Source organism: Semicossyphus pulcher, unplaced genomic scaffold (genome assembly GCF_022749685.1).
Source record: "Semicossyphus pulcher isolate SPU_LCO1_2020_fin unplaced genomic scaffold, fSemPul1.0.p SCAF_21, whole genome shotgun sequence".
NCBI lineage: Eukaryota > Metazoa > Chordata > Actinopteri > Labriformes > Labridae > Semicossyphus > Semicossyphus pulcher.
Window position 1 is genome coordinate 4199154 of NW_027211695.1, and position 18188 is coordinate 4217341.

The 18188-nt window shown below is 43.7% G+C and overlaps 1 protein-coding gene across 11 annotated transcripts in view; it reads left to right on the top strand.

Moving 5' to 3' along the window:
* The window catches only part of nrxn2b (neurexin 2b), a 699408-nt gene that overhangs the window by 626674 nt on the left and 54546 nt on the right, over positions 1 to 18188 (top strand). For all 11 annotated transcript variants that reach the window (XM_069671763.1, XM_069671760.1, XM_069671756.1 and 8 more), the window contains one exon: positions 16738 to 16909. In XM_069671763.1, the coding sequence (XP_069527864.1) occupies positions 16738 to 16909 (172 nt within the window). The remainder of the gene's footprint in view (positions 1 to 16737; positions 16910 to 18188) is intronic.

Genomic DNA, 18188 nt, shown 5'->3' on the forward strand with positions numbered 1-18188 from the left:
AGCACGGGGAGTCTCATGAACCGGCATGTTCATCATATAGTCTTATTCTGATATAGCCTCTGGGGATCCCATTGGGTCATGTAGAAAGATGTCCAAATGTGGAATTTTGGGGGAATCTTCAAGTAAATTATGTGACGCCCACAAGGTTTTGGATTAGATATTACCTTTCTGAACAGACTAGTGGAGAGAGTGGAAAGATTGGTTTGAGGCCTGCTGTGCTCCAGGTGGCCGGTGCTGTCACCAGCAGAACAAGCCCTTCAGCAGAAGTTGACAGATGTGAGTCCGACGACCCGAGGGAGCGGTTCTGTCTGTAATAGAGGTGCTCAGGGGTGAAGGTGTTCTGGTACACAGGAATATGATATGAGTTGGCATGTTATGGGTTACCAGGTAAGGACCCATTTCAAATAAGACGACTCCAGCCTCGAAAATACTTTGAATTAGTGCTTTTTTACATCAGTGAATATAATTAAGGCTGCATTAATCAAGCTACAGAAAGTCTCATGACATTTAAATGCTGCTCTCGACTTCAATGAAACAGATTTGTCTGACCTAACTGTCGCCTCGTCGCGACTACGTCAGTGTTCGGAAATCGGTCTCCATCAGCCTTGATTGCATTCTTTTTCTTTTTAAGAGAAAAATAAATACTTTTACCTAAAGTGACCTTTATTTTTATGCACAAGATTGAAATGTGAAACTAAACTTTCAATATAAGATGATTCTGTGAACTTGGGACTCTGTTCAAGAACAGATTTTTAATGTATTCTATATCACATTTAACTATGTCGGCTATGTTGAGAGTAGAGTCACACTTACAGTATGAGGAACAAATAAATCTTCAGCTTCAAGAACAGTGCTACTTGGACTTCTTGGACATAACTCATGAGCAGGCACGTGCACAGATAGGACCCAAGGGGGGCTTAAGCCCCTGCCCTTGTGCCCCCAGAGTCGAAAAGTGCCCTTAATTTTTCTTTTCTTTTTATTTCTATCAATTTTTGTTCAAATGTTTATTCTATCATGAAAATATGCAAATAATTTCTGAAGCAGGTAGTTGCATTTTGCATGGTTTTTATAGTTTTAGTCAGCCCCTCTCTATTTTTTAAAGCGTGATGCTTAAAGTGTATTATTGTTTGGGCAGGTCACAGTTGCACTGCAGTGTTAAAATCAAAGTTTCAATCAGTCAGTAAACACATTTTGATTGGGACATAAGAAGCAGCATAAACACTGCTAGAAGAGACAAATACACATTCATCTAATGAAAGGCGAAACACTTCTTTCTCACCTCTCTGACCTTTGCCCTCTATTTTGCTTGAGCCGCTGCCCCCAAAGATGTCTGTGCACGGCCCTGCTCATGACGTGCAGAATTGTCTGATCTTAATTCTTATATTGTTGGAAACTTTCCTAATGCTGCGATGAAGCGAACATAAGCTTTTGGTTTGTTGCAGGCCTGTTGGATTGCACAGGTGTTCCTAATAAGTACACCGCCGTAGAAAGAACACCAGACAGGGATTATGGTATCAGATTTATCCCTCAGCCAGTGGTTTGCTTGGAAACAACCTGTGCACACTGTGTGGGTTAGTTAACCAGCGGCGAGCTCTACAGCAGCGGCGGAAAGGACGGGGCGAGAATGAAAGGACAACAAGGCAGACAGCCAGGGACACAGACAGAGATTGTGTTCGCTTTATCCGTGTTTGCTCAGTTTAGCGCAGGGCAAATATTAGCCGTGTGCTCGGCAGCCGTTCTTCTCTACTGGGCTTTAACCTCACACCCTGCCCGCAGAGAGTAACAGGAGGGGGAAAAAAAGGGAACAGGCAGACTGATAAATGGGAGAGAAACAGTACGAGAGGGGAACAGATGGGGAGAAGCAAAAGGCAGGTAAGAGAGCTTGAACAGAGAGTAAAGAGAGTGAGAGAAAGGAGGAGATAGAAAGAGGGCAATCTGAGCAACCATCTGACAGGCTCCGGTCCACATCAAAAGAGGCCGTTACGAGTGCAGCTGCAGCATACTGATGCGTAGGTCATGTTTGAACACTTATAGTATGTATAGCTTTTCATGCTGCATTTTACGGCACACTTCTTCGAGTCTTTTGATGGAGGCCCAGCTTGACACTTATGTTCCCGCTCCTACTTTGAAAGAGTGTTTCTTTATCTTGCCAGGAAAGTGCTCTGTTTAAGTCGGTCCAAACCACAGGCTCCAGTACGTAGCAAAGCTGTTTACAATCAAAGGACGGCTGGAAACACAGAGGGCTAGGGGGAAACAGGTAAAGGAATAAGAGGAACAGATTTATTCTCTGTTCTGAGGGGAAAATAGAGTCAAAGAAGGAAAATGAACCTCAGTGAAGAAGAGCACAGAAAACAATAGAGACAGAAAACACTTTGCTCTTGATTTCGTCCGAAGGTCACAGTCATTCCCTTCAATTTCGGCCCGCTGTCCGCCTCGCTTCTTCTCAACGGAGAGGAACCGGCTCCTCCGGAACACACACACACACACATACGCGCTGAAACAAACATTAATACACATGTCTCGCCTATAGCTACACACAGAGTCACACAGTCAGAGTGTAAAAACATCAAAAAGAGAAAGACAAAAAGAAGTAATCTCCCGTTTCAGCTTTTTCTCGCAGAGTACACTCAGGCATGACAAATTGTATTTTCAAACTGTAGATGAAAAGAGACAGCGGAGGAGCCTCTGCCCCGTTCTCTCACACAATATTCAGACTATTTGCTCAAACAAACCGGCTCATCTCTTGTTTTCAGTCCCTCCAGGTTTTTACAAAGTTGCACAGTCTAATCTTTGTGCAACAGTTTATGAACAGAATCTAACAGTTAAAAGATTATAACTTCGGGCTGGCAGTGTTCTCAAATGCAATTTAATTTGGGATGTTTGCAAAGGCAGTTTAGTTGAAGTCTGGCATGCACTGGCAGCTTTATATTAAAGTGATCGAATGATGACGTCCAAGTGGGATCAGTTACTTCAGCAACGAGCCTCACTGCAGATCAGGAAATTATAATCTATAGATTTGTCCCCTATTTTTCTTTTCAGCACCAATTTTAGACTTTTATATATTTCAAGTGAAAGTCTGTTTTGTACACGCAACACACAAGTCTTTGTCGAGTGTTTAACCTTGTAAACATGTTTCTCATGTGCTACAAGACACATCAGGGACAACATCAGCAGTCATCTCCATGGCTGGGCCTGTCTGATTTTAAACTGCAGTGTACCAAGGACAGGCTGAACAACACGTTTTCAGATTGGCAGGGTTTGTGATGTCACAAACCCAAGGAGCCAATCCCGTTAATAGATGGGGTGACGCTATGGATATCATTATGTGCAACCAATGCGGCGAGCCAGCTGTAACCGTCATTGGAATTTTTTCGAACCTACTACATTTTAGGCTAGCTTAGTTTGAACAAGTTGCTGCTAAACGATGGCAGAGACGTGTTTTGTTTTCGAGACGGAGGGGGGCGGTTAGAAATTTCCATAGTGGGGAATTTTTAATGAGGGAGAAGGAGGAGATGCCTAGGAAGGATTTTTACAAGGTAATTAAATGTAGAAAATGTATTTTAAGCAGAGCATTTCGGTCTTTAAATTACAGTGTTTTAAAGATACTTTTAGAAGAAGTAAAGTAACGTTACTTACCTGATCTTTTGGTCCAGCATCGAACACAAACCCTGGTCTCCTGGATGAAAGTCCTGAGTAGTATGATCCAGCACATTCTTGCTTTTTATACCATTCTCCCTTACTTACGAATGCTGTTTATGTTGCAGGCATGAATTATACATCCTGGCAATGTATCTTTGGCCCGAATGTGAACCCTGGTGCTTTGTACGCCTTCAATTCACCCAGAAGCACGTCATTAACTCAATAAAGTTAACTCAATGCCTCTGGACATACTTCAGACTGAGAATCAGTAGCTTGACCTCTTGCAGAAATGGATGGGCTGACCACCAAGTCTAAGGCCTGTACGTCGGGAGTCGTGCCTCATTGCTGAGAACTCACCCGGCTCAGCATCTTTGGAGGAAACTTTCAGGACATTGTAGTGTTTTACTTTTCCAAAATGGCTTCCTGTTAATTAACGTCCTCTCTCTTGTGTTTTGTCTGCTAGGGTCGAGCTCATTTTGGATCAGGTCTAATTATCTTCTGGTCTACTTCAGACCTCGTCTCACTGTTCCCAGAATTTATAGATTAGGAAAGTGCTGAATAACGTTGCTCCACTGTTTCATTTCATCTGTGGTTTCAAATTAAAAAACGCTTCTTATGTCTCCATTAGGATAAAAAGCACAATTTATTCACGCATTTGTACATTTTTTGGCTTAATTCAAGCATCAAGTAAGAAACAAAGTTAACACCGCGCCACAGAGTTAACCCGTACAATGTCAGAAAGGATTATTACTGTACAAAGCTACTAAACAAAAGACAGATTAAGCACAATACTCAAGGACTCAGCTATCTCATTTCACAGTTTGCTGACTAGATTTACGCTGCCAGGCAGGAATGATATACAAACGTGCTTTGCTGTTGAGTTGTTGCACCTTTCTCCAGCGGCCCCAGAGCCCCTCCGTGTATCAGCTCGTTCTCTCAGATCACTCACAAGAACGCGCGGGATCAATTGGATGCTACCAAACCAATGTCGGCAACTCCAGTCAACATAGTAATGAGCCTCTGGGGACGCGAGGGCGCCGGTGATGAGGGCGGGCGGATTAGAAAATTGAGGAAACTGGCGGAAAAGCGAAGGGAAGGTAAAACGGCAAAGTGAGAGAAATGATAATGGAGGACGTCTGAAGGTGAGGCGGTGCGTTGGCGAGGAAAGGCAACATTGATATTGACGCCTTTATTGTTCTAATAGGCAGCACTGACCTGATAACTGGATCGCATTTCCTGTTTGACTTTATTAGTATCTACTATTCCAATCGCCAAAAGAGAGAGGATATTTTGGCAGCCATTCCGAGGGCTGGAAATTGGCAAAGAAAGACACGAGTCATATCAAGACAAAGTAACATAAAGAAGCATTGTGTGTGTTGAAGCACTGATAAAATGTCAATCAGACCTCTTTGTCCAAAGAAAGGTAGTCGGAATAATTAGGTTTGGTGGCAGATTATTGCCATATCTTCTTGTTTAGTGAATTGATGAAGGATTATGTGGAGTAGGTAAAGGAGGAGGATAATTGAATAAAAGGAAAAAAGGATCAAACGACGCGGATGGGAAACTTTATTGGTCTTGTAAGCCTCTTTGTCCCGTATTAAGTCACCCAAACTGACAAATATCTGCCGCCGTCTGGGCCTTCCAAGGCTTTTTGGGAAAGGGATGAAGAGTGGGCGGATGGACATCGATCTCGACCGCCGCGGTAACAGAGATCCTTTTCTGGCTTCGCCTCAAGGAATACGCCTCCACAGCTCCGGCTTCGTGGTTCCCTACCCTTCATTCTGCTCTTTTTTTAATACTCATTTCTGCTTGTGTTTACCTCCACTTCTTGTTGCTGTTTCTCTCATCATATCCTTTCTACAGTCGTGCCTCTCTGCTTTGTTTATATTGACGCTCTCACACTTTATCTCCTCCATACATCTCTGGTTAGCGTTTTCGAGGAGGCCCTTGACATGAAGCGTCTTTGCTCTTTTCAACGTTCAGGTCTCACTTGGTAAATTTACTTTGTCTTAACGCAGCTCTACAGAACGCTGATTCTTCGTGTGTGCTACGGTGACTTAATCCCTTAATACCGCCTTCAGATGAATCCTTTTTCCTCTGATAAGGAAGAGAAAATCTCTCCAGTTGATCTCTTTCCAAGTGGAGCACTTCTTAACTGTAAAAACCAGAACACAAAGCAGAGAGGGGACTTTATAAAAGGTGGTCAGAGAAGCTTTCTGCTGCACGTATCTATATTTGACAACAGACCTTATGACTATTCGTAATGTAAAGATGTTGCACTGAGTGGAGGGAATATTGGATTCCACTTCAATGCTAATATTGCTTCTTGTCTTCTGGATGTGCAAGTGTTTGTAACTTGTTGGCCCAATGTGGTAAGGTGGTAATGCAGTAATAAAGTTTGCAGACAAGAAGCTTAAAATTACAAAGTAATCTCGAAGATCTCACTTTCGTTCTCTTTGGCGACACATATGGCAATAAATAGTACACTTCCCAGATATCCAGACAGTGTTGCATGTGTGACGTCCACGGTTGGCTCCGGTTGTAACTCACTGACGGTCGCTTTCCTTTTTAGACTGTTTGCTTCATCTGAGCGTCGAGTTTGTTTCTTTTTCTTTGGATTTTCACTTATTTTTGAAGTTGTATCTGTAGTCATCCATCTTTTCTTTGTTTGTTCAGCCATAGTAGATTACTGTTTACTCACAACACTTGCAGAGAGTGGAAAAGCAGCTGCTTAGCTCCGCCTACCCTCTCTGGCAGACCAACCACTGCTGGCTGATGGTAAACGTGTCTGCGAAAGTCGCCACAGACACCCAGTCTGTAATACTGCAATTGCAAAGGCTTTCATCAGTGGGCCATAGGCTCAATCACCATTGTGTTACCTCATTCGGCGATATAGAGACTTAACGGACATTTATTTAACTGAAAATCTGAAGAATGAAGTAAACTAATTTGAACTGAATCTGAACTGAGTCTTTGTAAATACGGTATGAAGTTCATTCCATAAAATATGGTCCCCATTTGAATAAAATTGATTATAAATTAGGGTGTTCTGTAGGGCTACGGCGTGGCTACCAGTGACTGAGACTAAACAATTCATATCCACCCTTTTGCCCAAATATGGTCACTTTTGGTTCCAAAAAACCAAGATGGTGACGGCCAAAATGCCGAACTTCAGGCTTCAAAAAGGGGATTTACGAACCAATGGGTGGTGCCACAGTGGCTAAGCCCACTTCTTATACACCTCTTGTTCAGGGAATGGAAAATGGTCATTCCCTCCCAGAGTGTGCAGCTCTCCATGTTTCACTGGTGCCTGTATTAGTGTGATTTTTGTGGCCTATTTCTTGCTCTACGATTGTTCCACAACAGCGGTGTGAAGCAAACATGAGCTTTATACACACAAAAGCCAACTTTAGACTGTGCATGGTTTCAATTGTTCATCGGAAACAAAGCAGCAACACTCCACTTCACGCTTTGTAAAATCAGCTGGAACGCAGCCACTAGAACAAACGCATGCACAAGTCCCACTGAGCGCGCTCGCGCGTGTGTGTGTGTGTGTGTGTCCATCAGCTCTCCGCAGCTCTGTAAACAAGGCCGCGGTGTGTGGCGGGGGGGCCCGGCGTAACCTCGTTGAAGGACGCTCTCATGTTAGCATATGAGAGCGTGTTGTGTTTATAGCGAGAGCGGGCGGGTCAGGCGGGATTCAAACCTACAGGTCTGATGGTCATTGTGCTGAAGGACGCCATCCATCAGCAGTCTCAGAGGTGTAAATCATGCTGGAGTCAACTGCTGTGTGTTTATGTTGTTTTTCCGGTGCTAATGATCAGAGTGAATGAAGAGTTTTGGTGCGAGCTGACAGCGTAATCAGGATTATAGTTGATGATGTTTCGGCTGATTTATTCCCTCCCTCCCGCTCTTCTTCTTCAGCATAAATGTTGGTTGCCTCTGCGGTATTCTGGCTCACTGCCAGTGTGTGAGAGTACTAAGGGACGGATGGGCAAGCCCAGCGTGAGTCATGCTCAGATGGGAGATTCAGACTCAGGCACACACGCACGCACGCACACACACATCTCTCATCAATTTTTCAATGAGATCCGATTCTCCGTGAGAGCGGGAAAGAACAGATAGTCGTGACCACTGTCGCTAGAAAATAAGAGGCGAAGAAAGACAGATTTGTCGGGGGAAGTAAGACGGGGAGGGGAGATAAAGTGCTATTAAGATGAAGAGATGGGAGGCCAACTTTCTCAAGGTGACTCGAGATCACAGCAAACACATACAAATGAGTTGGCAGAGCAGAAACAGAGGGAAGGTGTTGTAAATGAAACGGAGCATATCCTCTCTGCAAAGTGACTGCTTTGTCACCGCCTTCCTCTTTCTCCCCTGCCGCCCAAATCGAAACGGCGCTCATGCAGCTCTGTGTGTCTGGAGCCGTGTGCCATCTGACGGGAATTTAAATAAAACATGAAATCCGAGCAACGGCATTCATGCTTCGAAAAAAACCCGACTCTCTTGCCCCTCAGTCTTTCCTTCTGTCTGTAAGACGCTCTGAAGACATTAGGTGAGCGGACAGTGGGCGATTTAGCCGGTGAGGAGTCTGAATGTTATGCAACCGCAGATTCCTCCTTACATAACGCTGCAGTCTCACAGTGGAAGATTAGCCCCGCTATACTGTTATACTCCTTGTAGCAGATGCCACAGCCGATCTCCTCTCGCAGGCATCATGCGTACATGTTGACAAGCTGATTAGCCGCGCAGAGCTGGAGTTACCCCGAAAAGGGAGATGCAGAGATAGCATATGATGATGTATTTGGCTCAGTTGCAGAAGCCTGTGGGATGTCTCTGCTAAAAAATTAATGTGGAACTGCAAGTCGGTCGTGAAAATTGTAAATTAGTGGAAAAAGATCCAGCTGTAACACCATATGAAATATTAAGCTGCCAAACGTCACGTGGAAGTGTCATATGTGTGGAAGAACAGGAAGAAGAAGAGAAAATTGCTTTCCCTTTTGCATCCAGTGAAAATCCATTTATTAGTAATTTCTGTGTCCACGCTGCTCCACTGGATAATTCCTAACATCATAAATGCTGCAGCCCTGCATGCTTACAAGGGTATGTCAAGTTAGGCTCAAGCAGATACAGGCAGTGATAGATCATTATCGGGGAAATGAGAGCGAGGCTGATGAATAGTTTGCATCCCCACCACCCGCAGGACTGTTAATATGCAGTCTGTCAAAGGGAATCATCGGCATCAGCAAATTCGTGAACCGGTCAGCCTCGTTTCTGGACCGTTTTTCCGGAGACGCGTTGATACAGCAAAATGCAAAACACCTCAAATGATTTAAACAACGCGCACGTGTATCTGTCAGCGCCTTTCCCGAGTCTACCCCCCGGTCCATCTTGCAGTTCTCTCTCTGTTGTTTTCTCTTTCTGATTTGCACTGTTGGGCGCCTCTGTATCAGATCTAAAAGGGAAATGCAGGAAGACGTTCGAGAAAATGCAAATAGATCAAGGAGAAGAATGCGCGCGTGGAGATGAAGCTAGAGGGGTTGTTAGAGAAGAAGCGCATCATGATTGAGCTGTCTGCACAAAAATTAAATGAAGAAACAAATCCTTCAAAATTGCATTCTCCCCTTTGTCTATTTTTCTCAGAGAAAACAGAGTGAGAATCTCGACATCTTCAAAAGACGCTTTGAACTCAAAGCACCTTGAGGCCCTGGAGGATCATCAAGGTTCCCTCTGTCCTTTTATCGCGCCGTGTTTCTCTCTGCCCCTTGCTCCTCCTCCTCGGCTCCCTCTTCCCTTTCCTGCACGGCGTGATCAGCGCGAGCTCTCTGAGGCTGCCTCATAACCCTGATACACACACACGCACACACACGGGCGCGTGCGTCAACTGCAGCCTCGTTCTAGCGCGGCCTCATTCTCATTCCGCTCTCGCCGGCAGCATTTACCTCACCACGCTCTCACACATCGCAAGGTCATGTTGAAATATTTCAGTCGGAAATGCTCTGCGTAATTCCAGCACTGTGGCTGCTGCACGGAATTCCAAAGCCAATTTTCTTTGTCTTTGAGAAAAAGGAAGGAGAGACTCTAATGAGAGGATTACACAACTTTCTTTTTCTTGTTTGCTGCTAAACTCTGCCGTCAACTTACTGTTGTGTGAGGAGCTGATCAGCAGTTTCTGCTCTGCAAAAAACATCTTATTTTGTTGTACAGAGTTCTTAGATAATTGTCAAGGACAGCAAGTTTGGGCTTGATTAATTATAATATTATTCAAGAGGAAGTTTCTCTCTGCTAACTTTTATTCCTTATCCGATAAACCCTTTCTTGATGAAACTGGATGAAACATAAACAAATCTGATTTTGGATGAAGTTGAAACTAGTCTGAAGGTGTTTCCGACAGACGCCCTCTGAAATTATGCGTTCTCATGTCCAATTCTGTGGGTGGTTTAGAGTTTGAAGAGACAGAAGTTCACAACAAAGCTGTAGAATTTCGTTTTGACCAGAGTGAGTTTCTGCCAAGAATTATATTTAGAGTTGAAGGAGGGAAAAAACGGGTAACGACCAGGTTCGTGCTGGGCTAAGCGTATTCTTAAAGCAACAGGAGACCATAAAGCAATCCGAGGAGAGGTTTCTATGAGACCCAACGAAGGAAACTTTGAAGCAAACATACTGATGCATAGTAATTACTATGGATACAGATTATGGCGTGAAAATGACGCATCGGCAGAGTTATTTAATTTTAAGTAAGTATCTTTTCTGCCTGTAATTTCCGCCAGTAAAACAACGCTTTAATTTTGCGTAAATGCTCGATGATTCCCTAAAAAAGCTTCACGTAATGCTACGACATTAACTCGGCGCGAGTGTGCGCTCGCACTGCCTGCGCAAAGTTATCAACAATATACAAATAAAGACTAAAACATCAGTGCAAAAGTAACTTACATATTCATGGACGCACACGCGATAAAAAGAGTCCGTCGACGATCACTGACGTCTCCGTAGTAGGTGCAGTAAACAAGTCCGGGCATGTCTCCCTCGCTGCTGTGTTTCATTCAATGCTGCATTCAGGTGCGCTCAGAAACGTGAGTGATCAGACACATGACCTTTTGTACCTCTTGGGGTGCAAGATCTCTGCGGTGTGGCAGTTTTTGGCCGCTACAATAAGAGTAGGCATGATATCAGTTCCACTACAGGGAGACTTGATGTTCTCTGCAATTAGGTGGAAAAAAACAACACAAATCCCTCGTAAATACAGAAATCACTGCTGCACATTTAATCTTATCCCAGTTGCCCTGCCCCCAATCTAGTCCTTGGATTTATTGATCATTAGCAAGCAGTTTGTTTACATTCTCCATCTTATAGCTACTGTTCTCTGAGCTTGTAGGAGACGCAAGTCTATTTTTCTTGGTGATAAAAGTTGCTTGGATAAATACCCAGAATTCACCACTTGGGCAAACAAGGGGCATTTGATACATGTGTCTGGCGTGTTGGGATTTATGTGATGTAGTTTTGATGCGGTATATGAGAGACTAGAGAATTAGAGTCCCAATTTACTAACAAATTGGATGAATAAAGAATTCGAACGATAATTCTGTTTCCACAGTTACATTGAAGATGTTTGTTTGTACTGAATTCAGGAGCTCAAAGAGGCGTCCTCATCTGGCACCTTGAGGGTATAAAAGGATATAATTGAAAATGTGTTAAATAAAAAAGCAGAACTCTTTCCCTCTCGCCCACAGTGGACCCCCCACCTACCCCGTGATTGACCCACAGAAAAGAAAGTAAGACCTCTGAATAAAAGAGCAAAAACTCAGCGCTCTCTCTCCTGACATTAGCCGACAGCTGCAGCAGATTAAAGGCTGCTAAGCAGTACTTTAGAAGCGGTGGTGTTTAAAGAGCAGCCAGGGCTTATTGTCACTTACCTAGCAGTCCCTTCATTTCAATGTTGCAGGCTTGACTGCTCACAGTCATTCAAAGAGGGTTTTTTAACTTCTGTTTCCAGAGATATGTTCGCTTAAGGGAAATGGCCATTAAAATGTCATTACCGCTACACAAAAAATCATTTTTAAAAAAGCACGGGTTCCCAGCGGCTTCCCACCGTAATGGGCTCGATACATTCCCTCGGCACCGGGAAGAACCCTAATGTTGCGGAACACAAATGCTAATCTCTCTGTAAATATCACTCAAATTCACTCTCCCTTCTGCTTTTCAGTCATAATAGCGTGCATTCATTCTGCTCTGCCCCGACAAATTGAATTAATTCTCCAGGCAAAAGGTGTTCTGATTATTATAAGCTTCCGACTGCGTGGGTTGTAATGGAGATGATCCCGAAAGCATTTCACTCACCCTCACCTTTTTGTTTGTCTTGCTGTAGTATCTCAAAGGTATCACTCGTCAAAGCTTTGATTACACTCTCATTCATGTGCGCCTCGCTAATCGCCTTCAGACAGAATTCATATTCATGTCTCGCAATCGATATCAGTTTCAGGATGCACCAGGAGAGCGGGCGGAAGGACTGCAAGGGGTCAGTCCATCACGTGAATCAATTGATTAAGTGCCTCAGAAGCACTTTGCTGTTTGAGAGGTTTGACTCTCTTTGTAGAATGTGATCATTATTTAGCGGCCCATCAAGACCCACTCTGAGAAACTCATCCTGGTTTAACTACGTTCTGACCTTCAGGAGAGCTGTGTTCATTTCCTGTCGTGCTTTATATACTTTGATTCATTTTTATTCTTTTCAGATTAACATAAGACATGAAAAGATAAAACAAATGCTGTAACAAACAATTAAATCTTTAAAGGACCAGTTCGCAAATTTTCAAGCTCAGTCCTATCATGCTATTATGGGGAGCTAATGCCATTAAGGCTTTGTTCGCTCTGTGCCTTTGGAGGATGCTATCCACTGCTCCGTTGGGCCCTGGAAAACCTCCACCAGATGACGTAGTATTTAGTCAGGGAGCTAATTACGCTTACCCTAACCTTAAACCTCCGCCAGACGACGTAAAACGCGTCATCTGGCGGGGGCCAGGGAGCTCGCTAAACTACACTTCCTCAATCTAGGACGCCCAACTCCGACGTCTGCAGTGTTTAGTTGCAAATGTAATCGTTTATCAAAAATATATCTGTGTGCATACATGTGTGTTTGGATGAATATATATATTTTTTAATAGGTGAACAGACTTTTGATTATCAAGGACGTGTTTTCTTAAATGATTTTATTTAACGTGCAAATCTAATCTTGACAATCTCAGTGCAGACAAAGCCTCGCGCACCCCCAGCGATCTTTGGCGGCCCCCTAAGGGGTGCAGGGACCCCAGGTTAGGAACCACTGCTCTAGCCCTTTGTTGTCTGCGTATCCACCGAGGTCTGAGGACCTGTGAAGATCAGGCAAACTAGTTGATACAAAAAAAACACTCAATCATTAGTCCAATCAATCAATCAATCAACCTTAATTTATACTCGAGAGGTCATTGGGGGGGGCAACCCTCATTTACAATGATATTGAGTTAATTACAGAAACAATTAAAAAGACAAGCAACAAAGCATTTGAAGAACCAGACGTCACATTGACAAAAAGGCTATTAAAATCACTGAACAGGGGATATATTCTCATAAAAAAAACGTTGTGTATATAATAATTAAGTAAGTTCAGTGATTAAAATGGGAAACACAAGTAATCAAATAAGGTACACTTGTGTGAAACAATTACAAATAGAGGCTGGGAGGTTTAAAATCAAGTCTGTAAACATTTCCCAGTTCTGTCCTAACTCGAGGAACATGTAACTTTAAATGCTAATGCTCAGTAGTGCAGAGCCCACCCTTTACCTTTTGAGAGTACGGGAACCTTTTAGGCGCTGGAGACGCAGCTTAAGTCTGGCTGTAGTGATGAAGCCTGTCAGTGTGAAGTTCAGCTCAAGATATTAATGGTTGGATCTTTCTTCTTACAGACACAGTTTGGGATATTCTTGTAAGCATCAATGAAGCCATTCAACTTATTTTCCAATGAGCTCTTTCAAGGGCAACAAAAACTCTCTGCATTTATTTTTCCTTGGTTTAAGTCTAACTGGTGTACAGTGGCACCTGTGAATGACATCACAATGCATAATTGACGATTGCTTGCAATGCATCTTCCATTCAGATCTTGTTGCCAAATTGTTCTTCTTATTTTCCAACTGTGTCTTATATTCTTATATCTCCCCTCTGTGGCATTAATCATGGCCGCCAGCACTTCCATTCCCACCGCCATCTGAGCATGCTCAATTAATACCCTAATCGCCGCTGTCATCAGCGCGTGGCCGTACTGTGGCCTTGGCTGAATACTGTAACTGCTTTACACAGCACCAAAGACTGGTTGGGATGCACATAAATTTAGCTGTGATTATACCGCTCATTAACTAACTGCACAACCTCTGCACTTATTTACTCAATTAACTTGCTATTTTAAGTTCTATTAACATTGGGGTGTTTTATTTTCCTTTTCTAAATACTTAATCAGCCATGAATAATTGAAAAGCGCCGCGAGCGAAAGCCTCGCGTTCACCTCTGAGTTTCTGGCCGTACGGAAGGTGGCGAAATAGATGCACATAGCTAATGAGATAATTGAATCAATGGGGTTGTTGCTGCTATGGGCAGAAAAGTGACCCCTTGTGTAAATGAGCTTGACCCGAAGTGACAACCAGGAAGTGTTCATGCCAATGGTGCGGTGGGAAAAAGCTATCTAATGGCTGTGCAGAACAAAACTGCGACAGAAGATTTACTGCCAGACAGAGAATTTGTCTGTAATGGTGCCGTCTGCGATGTTCTGCCTGTTTCTCTCTCTGGCAGACTGTAACTCTGTAAATGACTTTGACCTTTCCTGGGACGGAGGACAGGAACCGCACAGGGAGAGCAGAGAGATGGCGGGAGATGAGAGTAGAGTAGGCGGTTGACTGTAATAAACTCGAAGCAGTGGGCGGCTGTCAACACTAATAGATGGGAGAGGGGAGGGGGTCAGCGGGTTGATGAATACTAAAGGTGCCTGAGTCCTCAACAAGCACTCTGTTCTGTACCAGGCTGATGTGTGTGAGATGTGATGCTTACAGAGTCATCACACTACAGGCGGCGAGGGCCTTTTTGGTGACTCATGCGATACATCTTTTGATTTCTGCTATAGGACAGCCATCAAGTAACCTTATCGTGTGCATTAGCATGGCAGGTTTTCTGGCTTGATGACTGCAGTGTAATTGCATTGCAGTGTAACACTAGTTGCTTTGTTTGCAATTCAATTGATTCAGATAATTGCATACACACACCGACACAATGAATGGCTTGTTTGTTTGGATCCGCATATTGAGCTCCGAGCTCCAACCTTGGCACACTAGGCAGGTGTTGATGAACATACCAAATCGGATGAGTACAAAAGAAGCTCCATCTACGTCATGAAATGTGCTTTAGGCTTTGTGTCGAGTCTATTTGGGGTGGTACAACCCTTCTCTGTAGCACCGACAAAGCTAGAAGATAGAGGAATGTACTAAGGTACAGAACTAAATGCAACTTGGGATGACAAACATGCTAATTTAAGTAGGAATTAGCTTTTACAGTTTGACATATTGGCATGCTAGCATTGGCTTATTAGCACTAAACACAAAGTAGAGACAAGGCTCGTGGTACTTCATTAGTTTTGCAGGTTTTCAGTCAGAAACCATGGTATTAGACTACTTACAATTTTCAAACTGATGATGGCACAAGATGGAGAGAAAAAGTCAGAGCACCACCAAAGACAGCATGAGTCAACCTGTTGGGAAAATGAATGCCTGCTCAAAATTCCAAGACAATCCATGGAACGGTTAGTAAATAATATGAGTCTGAAATGCTCTAGACCGAATTATTAAATTTTCTAATTCATAGGTTACATATTTGACCCTTCGCCAAGCCCCTCCCTTGAACGGCCACTGTCCAATCCTACGTTAGCAACCGTAACTAGGCGCGGGATGGCTGTCGAGCTTTCAGAACAAAGATAAATGCCGAAACTGTGTACAAATGGAAGTCTGACAGCAGATTTCCCCAAAGTTAAGAGGGGGTGTCATATTTTTCGCTTTACCGAAGCCAAAAAGTCAAGAGGTGAGATGTCGGACATGGATTAAAAATTGTGGAAGACAGTCAACTGGTCTCAGCTTGCAATTCTGTTTGGCCTTCGCTACCGCCACCAATGATATCGGCACAGCCTTTGTTTTACCAGCTCTTGGTTTGTGCCATTGTTGAGGCAAACTTGATTTTGTTGGGCTTTTCTGTTGTGCCTTTAGGAGATCCAGTGTTTGGATCAAGCCCACGATACGCGAGCAATATAAACAAAATGAAAAAGTGGGATTATGTAGGTTTGCTAGCAACGGGCTACAACATATTAGATAATGAAAGTTACAGGGAGTCATAACTAAACATTAGCTTAAAATAAAACAATATATTGGCTTCCCCTGCTGTGCAAGAACATTGTTGTCCCTGTATATGATCCTTAACATGAATTGTCAAGACGTGGGGTGCCTGACGCTCGCATTGAGACGGGCGAGCTTTTGCCTCCATTTTTATGTCCTCTTCATTCTCAACACTCCGCTGACAGATTATATTCTGGACGTAGCTTTCAAATGTGCATTGTCGTCCTTTCTGTTGACTTCTCTCTGATATTTGGGAACTATTTTTCCAGATAGTAGCTTTTATTTCCCTTGGAACATCTCTCACTGCTATAGTTGAAAACGGCATAATATGTACATGCCGGCGCGAAAGCTTGACAGGCGTAGCAACAATAACCAAGGGGGGCAGGACTTAGCGAAATGTCGATTGAATTGCCATCAAACTAAATATCATTTTTAAGGTAAAAGGGATTTTAGGGTGTGACATTGAGCCGGTGAAATAGGCATTCTAACACATAACCCCTGGGCTGTTTGTTATGGAGAGAAGAGCAGCCTTATTTAATAGAGTGGGAGGAAAGGAAAAACTAGTTATGACTTGGTTTAACTTTTTAGATATACTCACTCCAGAAATTCAACTTTTAATTAACTTATAATTGTGAAGTTTTCTATTTTGTTCATGTGGGAGAATTCTTCTCATGGTGTTCTCTATCTTCTCCGTCTGCAGGAACGGGGAAAGATCGGCGTGATCTTCAACGTGGGAACGGACGACATCATCATCGAGGAGAGCGCGGTGATGGTGAGCGACGGCAAATACCATGTGGTGCGATTCACTCGCAGTGGTGGCAACGCCACTCTACAGGTGGACAACCAGCCGGTCATCGAACGCTTCCCATCAGGTAGGAACAAGGGCCCCAATCTGGGAAACTGGGATGAGGGATGAGAGCTTTTACTGTTTGAACCTTGAAAGTATTGAAGTCTTTAATAACGTGGGAAACACAGTGGAGAGAGAAAGAAGGAGCTTTGGAATATTATTCATCGACTCAGCCTTCCATGTTTCACTGAAAGTGATTTTTAAAGAACATTCTGTGAGGGCTGTGCTTTATTTATCATGACATTCATATTTAGAGCGTGCCTGCATTATTCTAGGCGATTAAGTCAGGTTCTGGTCTAAAAAGCAGGAAGAGCCAAACAGCCTTCCCGAGGCAAGCAATCTTCCATCTAAGAGCATCCAGCTCTGCAGTTAGTCTACCATTGTAGCTTGTGGCGCTGTGAAAGCGAGCACTGAATCGAGGCCAGCAGAATATGAGCATGCCAGTCAGGTATGGTTGGTGATCACGAGCAACGGGCAGGATACAGAAGGCAGGGAGGGGGGGGACACTTCACGCTGGGGAAGTATGTGGAGGTGTTTGTAAGTCATGCCTTTCGCTCCAAGATAAACACAGACGCAACATCATTACACATGCAGACTTTAAACGAGGGCGAACACCCAATGAGTCACTGCTGGGAGCGTGCTAATTCCCCCGCTCGCTGTTTAACCATAATCATGATATTCTATTTTGGCCCAAATTATGAAGCTATTTTTGGTAGCGCAGAAGCTCTCACTTTATTTCTCTCTCCATTGTGTTTCCCTTTTTGTTCATGGTTGTTCAAAGGAAGACATTTTGTGTACCCGTCATGAGTTTGGGAAACACCCGGCTAAGCCAGGCTCTGCTGCCTGCTGGTGTTAGGTGATGATGATCACATGGAACGCTAATACCCTGAATACCAAATTTCTTAAGCCTTGAAGCTCTGTTTTTATCAGCAGTGTTTTTGTTCTGGACTTTATTCTCGTTGATTTGTAAATCTCCATCCGCACCGAAGCCGATGCGTCATCACCAATGTGTAAAAGCACCGTCTATTGTTTCAAACAGCAGGGAGAGTGCTGCTAATGTGGCCCTGATATTTACTCTGGTTGACATATGGAGCAATGGCTCTGTGACATTCTCTGTCACAGCAGTGATCCCGTATTTTGAGGCTTTGTTTTGGCATTGAGGGACGTGTATTCTCTCGCTCATCCGTCAGCGCAGCAAGGCCGGACCGAGGGGCACGCATCGCAGCCGGGAGAGGAAGCACCCTGTGACAGTTCAGTCTTTTCAGTTGTTATTATGATGGAAATGCAGCCCTTTTCAAACGGCA